The following is a 10,000-nucleotide window of genomic DNA, read 5'->3' as shown; positions in this document are numbered from 1 at the left end:
CTTCCCTTCCACTCTTCTCCCTCCTTGCCCCCTAACTCTCACTCCCTCCCGAACTCTTCCCTTCCACTCTTCACCCTCCTTGCCCCCTAACCCTCAATCTCTCCCGAACTCTTCCCTTCCACTCTTCTCCCTCCTTGCCCCCTAACCCTTACTCCCTCCCGAACTCTTCCCTTCCACTATTCTCCCTCCTTGCCCCTAACTCTCACTCCCTCCCGAACTCTTCCCTTCCACTCTTCTCCCTCCTTGCCCCCTAACTCTCACTTCCTCCCGAACTCTTCCCTTCCACTCTTCTCCCTCCTTGCCCCCTAACCCTCACTCCCTCCCGAACTCTTCCCTTCCACTCTTCTCCCTCCTTTTCCCCCTAACTCTCCCACCCGCGTTGCATAATAAAAACGCACGTTACCGTTTCTGTCAACACTAACCGTCGTTCACAAAAGTCGCGGCCTTCTCCCCACCCCCGATTCGTTTGTCCGCCGTTTTGATTACGTTAGTCACAGCTGATCGGCTGATGAAGAGAATAAATCGATCTTTTCAAAGCAACAGACAGCTCTGAGAGCGCTGGCTAGGTTTGCTTCTCCTAGCTTTGCTTTGCTTGCAGCAAGCAGAAATCTTTACTTTACACCCTTTACCGTCTGTTTGTCGTATTCCCGCGTCGTTTCTGTCTGCGAGGGCGTTTGTAGAAAAAGAAAAAAATGGCGTCACCGTGTTGTTTGTATTCCTGTGTGTTGCTGTTTGCAAACAGCATGCCTTGCGAAGGAAAATAGTGCATCTAGGTTAATTGTCGTTTAATTGCTGTATTAGTGTCACCATGACCGATTTGGGTTTATTCAGGTCACTGGTCACAGTGTTCCCAAGGCAACGGATCAATTATGACGTTTACACATTTCGCAGGTAATGGTCCACAAGGCCAAACACGGAAACAGACCGTCTCGACTTACAGAAATGGTGTTATGGTGTGTATAAGCAAGACCCTTGTATGTTCTATGATTGTTTTCTGAGAGCATTCGATCCAGTGCGCATATATGTATAAATAAAGCATTTTCATACGTGCAGTTCGACTAAACATTTAATTGTGAGTTGTGTTACGTGACTTTGTGAGTTAAATCAAACAACAAACAGCAACAACAACACTAACACATGAACACACAGTTTCATAATTATTGCCTTTGCAACAAATGAAAAGAAAGTCCCCTAATTTGCGCTTGTTTTCGTTTTGTCTTCTCATCGATAATCTTCTCTTCTTTCATTCAACAACAAAAAACACTGTTCTTTTCTTTTATTCTTGTAAATAAGTTGGTTGATTGGTTTGCATTCCGTTCTCTTTGGTCGTCGGGCTGACATCAAAAGTCACTCTAATTAGAAACACACGAGTCACGGTTTCTAAATTCACGCGTACCACGTGCGGAAAGTCGCGCTTCGCTGATCAAGTGACACCACTCTTTGTGAACTTGTCAATTTGTTTTCTTTATTTCCTGCAGCACTTGAACACCCATTTAAGTAACGGGAGGGGGGGGCGAGAGAAGCAGAGGGAGAGAGAGAGAGCAGCCCTTCGTCCCGTCCCCACCCTCCCCCTCCTTCTCCGGCTTCCCCCTCACGTGCTTTCAGCCTGTCAATCAAAACCACGTCAAGCGACTCATCACCAAGACGGGCATCAAGACCTGTGAGCTTGACCCCCTACCAGGCTTCCTCTTCACCAAGTGTCTGGACAAGCTCCTGCCGTCTATCACAGATATCATCAACATATCCATGGCCACAGGCGTCGTTCCCGACTGCTTCAAGTCTGCCGTTGTCCGCCCACTCATCAAGAAGCCCGGCCTTGACGTCAACGAGTTGAAGAACTACCGTCCTGTGTCCAACCTCCCCTTCCTCTCCAAGCTTCTGGAGCGTATCATCCTGGAGCAGTTGAGCGCCCACCTGTCTCGGAACTCGCTGATGCCAGTGTACCAGTCAGCGTACCGCCCTCACCACATCACCGAGACGGCGCTCCTGCGAATCACCACGGACCTCCTGAACGCAACAGATAGCGGTCTCGTCTCTGCCCTTGTGCTGCTGGACCTTTCCGCGGCCTTCGACACGATCGACCACCAGCTACTCGTCGATCGCCTCAGTTCCACGTTCGGCATTCACGACACCGCCCTCTCTTGGTTCCGGAACTACCTCCAGAACCGCTCTCAGACTGTCACCACTGATTCGTTCTCTTCTCAGCCTGTCCCTGTCCGCTTCGGCGTCCCACAAGGGTCTGTCCTTGGGCCTGTCCTTTTTACCCTGTACACCCAACCCCTCTCCCTGGTCATCGAACGCCACGGCTTGAACTACAACTCCTTTGCCGATGACACGCAGCTCCAGAACAGCGCCAAGCCGGAGGACGTTGACCATCTCCTGGGATCCATCTCCAGTTGTTTCACTGACATCAAGAACTGGATGACTGAGAACAAGTTGAAGCTGAACAGTGAGAAGACGGAGGCCCTTCTCGTTGGAACACGACAGAAGATTGCTTCCCTCACTGTGACCGACCTCCAGCTGGATGACGCGACTGTTCCATTCTCCCCTGCTGTCAAGAGCCTGGGCGTCTTTCTCGACTCCACTCTCTCCATGCAGAAACACATCTCCTTCATCATCAAGACCTGCTTTTTCCACCTACGACGCATCGCCTCCATCCGTCACTACCTCACCCACGACGCCTGTGTCAAGCTGGTTGTCTCCCTCATCGTCAGTCGTCTGGACTACTGCAACTCCCTTCTGGCTGGCTTCCCCGCCTCATCCATTCATGGCCTACAACGAGTCCAGAACGCTGCTGCCAGGCTGACGTTGAGGAAGACGAAGCGAGACCACATCACCCCCCTACTTCGCTCCGTGCACTGGCTCCCTGTCAACACCCGAATCTCCTACAAACTGTCCACTCTGGTCTACAAGTGTCTCAACGACTCTGCTCCCGAGTACCTTCAATCCTCCCTGGACCTGTACACCCAGCCCTCCGACCGTCCCCTTCGTTCTGCTGCTGACCCACTCCGCCTTCACATCCCTCGCTCGAAACTCGCATCTGCTGGTCAGCGTGCATTTCCCTCCGCGGGCCCCTCCGTCTGGAACTCCCTGCCGCTTGAGCTTCGCCAGAGCCCCTCTCTTGACGCGTTCAAGAGTAGGTTGAAGACTCAGTTCTTCCCGTAGCTGGCTGCGACTTTCATGTTCGACGTGATGTGTTGTGCCCCAAAAGACATTCTTGTGCTGTGCTCTGTGAGAGGTGTTTTCTTTGTGCTTAATATTATTTTGTTTGGACCTAGCTATTGATGTGTATATTGTTGTTAAACAGTTGTTTGTTGTATGTTTATCAGGGTTTGCTAGTGTGTGATAGGGTTCGTGTCCGTCTGTAGATGTTAGTTTCTTTGTTAGTCCTGTGTTGACAACTCTTCGACAAGCGCTTAGAACTGTACCCACGGAATACGCGCTATATAAGCTTCATATTGATTGATTGATTGAGAGAAAGAGAGAGAGAGAGAGAGAGAGAGAGAGAGAGAGAGAGAGAGATGGATGGATGGATGGATGGATGGATAATTTATTGCATTAATCATTGTATTGATTATTACAATTTCCAGATCAGACATGATATCGATGCATATAATCGGAATAAAAAGTACATGAAACATACAATTGCATTGTAGTAAAGCAAAAATATATAGCAAAAAAGAAAAAACACACACAACACCCCAGAGACCCAAGTAAACACACACACAAACACACACACACACACACACACACACACACACACACACAAACACACACACACACGCACACACGCACGCATGCAAGAGAGAGAGAGAGAGAGAGAGAGAGAGAGAGAGAGAGAGAGAGAGAGAAAGAGAGAGAGAGAAGCAGAGAGAGAGAGACAGAGACAGAGACAGAGAGACAGAGAGAGACAGGGACACATAGAGAGAGACAGAGACAGAGAGAAAGAGAGAGGAGCGAGATAGATGATCGAGAGAGAGAGAGAGAGTGAGAGAGAGAGAGAGAGAGAGAGAGAGAGAGAGAGAGAGAGAGAGAAAGAGAGAGCGAGGAGCGACAGAGATGATCGAGAAAGAGACAGAGTGAGATGGATATTCTTTTTCTTCTGAGGAGCGAGCAGGGGGATGGGGTGGTCATACATGGAGGCTCCACTGTATTCCATGTGAACAGAACTTCACCAATACCTGCAACGCTTGAGCAAGACGATCCAATTCCCTGGACGGATCTTGCGATGAATAGCACGGTGTAGCTCTCGCCGAAAGCAAATACTGCACACACAAAAACCAAGGAGTGAAACATCCAAGTCAACATCATTCAAGAGAGTTGCATTTTGTTAAATACATAACTTCTATATCTGTCAAGGAAAGATTAATTTTATATTTGCAAAACATGACAACCACGAGGATATACGTCAAGGCTGTCATTAATTTAGCCCGACAGTGTCTTCGTGAAGAGTTCGCAAAATCTTGTTACCAAAAATTCAGTGCCAAAGCATCGTGCAGTGAGATTTATGAAGTCGACTTCGCGAAGTCGAAATTGCCCATAATTGTGACCCTCCACTACGAAATGAGTCGCATGTCACCTCGCGCGGTTCTGCGCTAGGCTTAATATAAGTATGGGGAGTGCCTGGTAACAGTGTGTGGGTCACCTTAGTCACAGGCTTATAACTCAAACAGTTTTTGCTCTTTTCAAAAACGGTTTTCACCACTGGATAGAGCATAAAAAACACTTTATGAAAATGTAAAAATATGAAAATCATGCAAAGGTGACATGCGACTCATTCCGTGGTGGAGGGTCACATTAATATCAGGCTTAACGGCAATAGTCCGTACTTACTGAGAACCATAAATCATGTCATTTCACCACACATCTTCTTTCCAACTTTAAACAGAAAGGGAGCGTGTTCATGCTATTGAAATAGGAAATATTAGATAGCGCATGAGGTGCAGTCATAGTGTGTTATAACTACTTTTTAGCGCTTAAAAAGTTCACAACGCTTAAGTGTGCATAATAACATACTTCTTTGGAGCGGACAACACAATACATGTCGTATTTCGACAAATACCCACACGTTTGAACACATGAGTTGGGTTGTTTTCCGAATCGTTATCAACCTTCTACGTCATAGTGCCGTAAACATGCTTGGTAGCAAGCCCTGAAACTCTCATACTTCGCGACTTCGACAAGAAACTGCTATGCGAAAATAATCAACAATATTTTATTTTATGGAACAGAACCCAAGCGAACAAATGCACAGACCCTATCAAATCTAAAAAACATGAAGCGTCTTTTCTTTGCCTCAGAAAACCGAAATTCGTGCAGCATTTGACTTCCACAACACACAAAAAGGGAAAAACTTACGTCGTCTGCTATTATCTACTGACACGAACATTTCGTACAAATAACACAACATGAAGAAAAAAAATTATCTGCCGATATATGTCACCATTACAGAATATTAACAATGTAAAAGTATGTTTTATTTTTTATTCAAAACCCAGATAAATTCTTTTTTATGTAAACAGAATCGAGCTCAGTGGATTAAAAAAAAAGAACTGTCTCAGTTCGAGGTCATGAAAAAGTTTGCTAAAGCTTGCATTTTTCATTCTACGGTAAATTCGAGTATTTTTTTTTTTTATATGAGGGACTGGTGATATTGGTGGTGGTGGTGATGATATGGATGCTAATTCTCACATTTCAGAGGAGAAGGACAGGGTGCAGGGATGGAATGTCAAAAAGAGTTTGGTTTGTGACATAAAGCTAACATGAATACAAATAAAATGACATACATTGTAGTAAGCGACAAACACAGAAACATCAAAATGTTGGGGTTTTTTGTTTGTTTTTTTACTTACTAATTGTGGAAACCATCATAACGCAGAATCCAGTGAACATAGGTATCGTGTAACCAATCCTGTAAGAAAGAGACCAAAATGTGTCAATGTAAAACAAATTACCCTGTGCGTTTTGGTTGGATTCTTAAGGAACAACTCTTTGGTAGTTCCCTTAGTATTGCCTGCACCCACTTTGATAAAATTAATGAATGCATCTGGATCCTAAAACACGCTTATGGCTTACAACTGAAGGCGAAGCAAAGGCACAACAAAAAAGTCGCGTAAGGCGAAATTACTACATTTAGTCAAACTGTGGAACTCACAGAATGAAACTGAACGCACTGAATTGTTTTCACAATGGCCGTAGTCCGCCTCTCAGACAAACAGACAGACAGACATACAGACAGACAGACAGACAAAAAGAAAGAAAAAAAAAAGAAAGAAAGAAAGAAGTCGCGTAAGGCGAAATTACTACATTTAGTCAAGCTGTGGAACTCACAGAATAAAACTGAACGCACTGCATTTGTTCACAATGACAGTAGTCCGCCGCTCGGGCAAAAGGCAGTGAAACTGACGAGCCTGTTTAGCGCGGTAGTGGTTTCGCTGTGCTGCATAGTACTCTTTTCTGTACCTCTCTTCGTTTTAAGTTTCTGAGCGTGTTGTAATCCAAACATATCATATATATATGTTTTTGGAATCAGGAACCGCCAAGGAATAGGATGAAATTGTTTTTAAATAAATTTCGGAAATTTAATTTTGATCATAGTTTTTATATTTTTAATTTTCAGAGCTTGTTTTTAATCCGAATATAACCTGTTTATATGATTTTGAAATCCGGAAATGACGAAGAATAAGATGAACGTAAATTTGGATCGTTTTATATAAAAGAAAAAATATTTTTTTTACAATTTTCAGATTTTTAATGACCAAAGTCATTAATTAATTTTTAAGCCACCAAGCTGAAATGCAATACCGAAGTCCGGCCTTCGTCGAAGATTGCTTGGCCAAAATTTCAATCAATTTGATTGAAAAATGAGGGTGTGACAGTGCCGCCTCAACTTTTACAAAAAGCCGGATATGACGTCATCAAAGGTATTTATCGAAAAAAAGAAAAAAACATCCGGGGATATCATTCCCAGGAACTCTCATGTAAAATTTCATAAAGATCGGTCCAGTAGTTTGGTCTGAATCGCTCTACACACACACACGCACACACACACACACACACACACACACACACACACACACACACACACACACACACACACACACACACACACACACACACACACACATACACCACGACCCTCGTCTCGATTCCCCCTCTATGTTAAAACATTTAGTCAAAACTTGACTAAATGTAAAAAGATGTACCTATAACAAAGTATAAATAACAACTCCTGAAAAAAATCCCCTGAATAACATAATTATAATCACCTCACCTACTCTCTGGCTTCTTCCTTTCAACACATTCTCCTATAACAACAACCATCACTCCCTCCTCCGCACCCCCTTCATCTCTCCCTCCCCCTCTCTAGTGATGGGACATTCTCTCCCCCCCTCCCCTTTACTCCATATAACCCAAGACTGAATTAAAAACGGAAACAAATGAATCTCTACCTTATGAAATCGATAGCACAATTTTAGGATCCATTTGTTAAAACTCCTCTCTATTCACAAAACATTAAAAATAAGATAAATAAACGGAGTAAACACAAAAGGCCGGAATTTCCCTTTGAAGTGTCAAAATGTCTTGTCGCAGGTCCTCCTGGAGTTAGCAGACGACATACAAGAAATCAATATTCCCATGACAAGCTTGACATGAAACTTGTCTTTCCTTTCCTGTCTGCTTGTGGATGTTTCTGAATGTGTTTGCAGTTACAATTTTCTCAGAAGAAAACATACGCAGAATGAGACACTTGCAAACAGAAAAAGAAAGACACACTTCATTTTAAGCTTGTCATGTGAATATTGATTTCTTGTCTGTCGTGTGCTAAACCTCGGAGGACACACACACGCACGAACGTACGCACACACGCAAAAACGCGCGCACGCACGCACGCACGCACGCAAATACGCACACATGCACGCACTCACGCACACTCGCGCGCACGCACGCGCACATACGCACGCATGCACGCACGCACGTACGCACGCACGCACGCATGTACGCACGCACGCACGCACGCACGAACGTACGCACACACACACGCACGCACAGCCAGCCAGCCAGCCAGGCAGACATCATACGGACAGACTAGCCGACAGGTAGTCCGGCAGAGAGATAAGAAGGGCAGGCAAGCAGGCAGACAGAGAGCGAGAGAGTGAAAATAGAGTAAAAGCGCCTGTATTCTGAATGCACATAAAGAGTAATCGCGGATTATTTCTGAATCCAGAGTCATCCACTTTTTAGTAATTCCCAAGTAACTCCTAGGGCTATTAACGCAGCAAAACTCATTAGGCGCATGTTTCAGTAACAGGCGACAAACAGGAATGAGCCATTTCGTGATTAAAAATTAATCGGCGCGTTAACACTTGATCAGCCGGGCAATTGTCAGGTTCTATCAATATTTAACCACGAGTAACCGCCCACAATCCATTTCGTGATAATCAGGGACAACAGGGAATACAGATCCTTTTGTTACTACAGGCCAGGCATGAGAGAGGAAGAGTTTTGGGTAATATTATATAACTGTGCAAACCATAAAGGTGTAAGCACGCTGATGCTTAACAGTACAAATGACGAAATGTTATCAGCTGGGGCCATTTTGTTTACTGTGTGTTCGTTGCTATTGGTCTATGTGGGCGGTCCTAAAGTACCGTAGTATTTGCAGGGACTATATCACTCGGTCAGTCTGACAGACAGTGTTCAAATAAACACATAAATATATAAACAAATACATTCACGAATTAATATACATTAATCGGCAAAATAAAAGATATAACAAATAAGCAAATACTGAATAACAAACATTAAAAATTAAACTACGTCTACCCACCACCCCTCCCTGCAAGTCTACCATTCACGACACCTCTTCATCCACATTAACTTGCTAGTAAGCCGCCTTGTATGCGAACAGCATTCCAACTTTCCACCCCCAAACTACCTCCTCCCTCTCTCAGGCCTATCTGATCCCTCTCCCCATTCCATTCCTCCCTGCATCCTCCCTATCCTTCTCTCACCTGTGAAACTAACCCCCCCCCCCCCCCACCTCGCCCTATCTCCCCTCCTCCACCTTCTCTCACCTGTCGGTAAAACTACCCCAGCCAGATTCTCCCTTTTACTCCCCAACTTTCTCTCACCTGTAGGTCAAACTACCCCCCCCCCCCTCCCCAACTTTCACTCACCTGTAGGTTAAACTACCCCCCCCCCCCCCCGGCCCCATCTCTCCTTCTCAACCTCATCTCTCCTGTAGGTCAAACTCCCCCCCCCTCCCCCATCTCTCCTTCTCCACCTCATCTCTCCTGTAGGTCAAACTACCCCCCCCGGCCCCATCTCCCCTTCTCCACCTCATCTCACCTGTAGGTCAAACTACCCCCCCCCCCCCCCCCGGCCCCATCTCCCCTTCTCCACCTCATCTCACCTGTAGGTCAAACTACCCCCCCCCCCCCCCGGCCCCATCTCCCCTTCTCCACATCATCTCACCTGTAGGTCAAACTACCCCCCGCCTTATCCTTCCTTCCCCACTTTCTCTCACCTGTACGTTCAACTACCTCCCAGGCCCATGTTTGCACCTCGTCCTTCACCTCCTCTCATCTGTTGAACAATCTACCACCCTTCCCCCCATCTAGTCCACCTTAATTCTCCCCTACCTTTTCTCACTTGTAGGTCAAGGCCCATTTTCGGTCCTCTCCTTCTCTCCTGTTGGGGGAACCCCAACCCCCTCTCCAATCTACTAGACCTTCTTACCCGTCTTCTATCACCTGTCGGAGAACCCCAACCCCCTCTCCAATCTACTACACCTTTGTACCCCTCTTCTATCACCTGTTGGAGAACCCCAACCCCCTCTCCAATTTACTACACCTGTGTACCCGTCTTCTATCACCTGTTGCAGAACCCCAACCCCCTCTCCAATCTACTACACCTTTGTACCCGTCTTCCACAACCTGTTGGAGAACCCCAACCCCCTCTCCAATATACTAGACCTTCTTACCCGTCTTCTCTCACC

The 10,000-nt window shown here is 45.8% G+C and overlaps 2 protein-coding genes across 2 annotated transcripts in view; one reads left to right on the top strand and one right to left on the bottom strand.

Annotated features, from left to right (window-relative positions):
• Positions 1 to 10,000, top strand: part of LOC138982156 (uncharacterized) — a 383,732-nt gene that overhangs the window by 215,287 nt on the left and 158,445 nt on the right. The window lies entirely within an intron of this gene.
• Positions 1 to 10,000, bottom strand: part of LOC138982153 (synaptic vesicular amine transporter-like) — an 86,291-nt gene that overhangs the window by 30,607 nt on the left and 45,684 nt on the right. The window contains exons 3-5 of the mRNA XM_070355374.1: position 10,000; positions 5,853 to 5,911; positions 4,182 to 4,265 (exon numbers count right to left, since the gene is read on the bottom strand). The exon at position 10,000 is cut by the window's right edge and continues 402 nt beyond it. Of these exons, the coding sequence (XP_070211475.1) occupies positions 4,182 to 4,265; positions 5,853 to 5,911; position 10,000 (144 nt within the window). The remainder of the gene's footprint in view (positions 1 to 4,181; positions 4,266 to 5,852; positions 5,912 to 9,999) is intronic.

Source organism: Littorina saxatilis, linkage group LG12, assembly GCF_037325665.1.
Source record: "Littorina saxatilis isolate snail1 linkage group LG12, US_GU_Lsax_2.0, whole genome shotgun sequence".
NCBI lineage: Eukaryota > Metazoa > Mollusca > Gastropoda > Littorinimorpha > Littorinidae > Littorina > Littorina saxatilis.
Note: the sequence above shows the minus strand (reverse complement) of the source record. Positions and strands in the feature narration are given on the sequence as shown.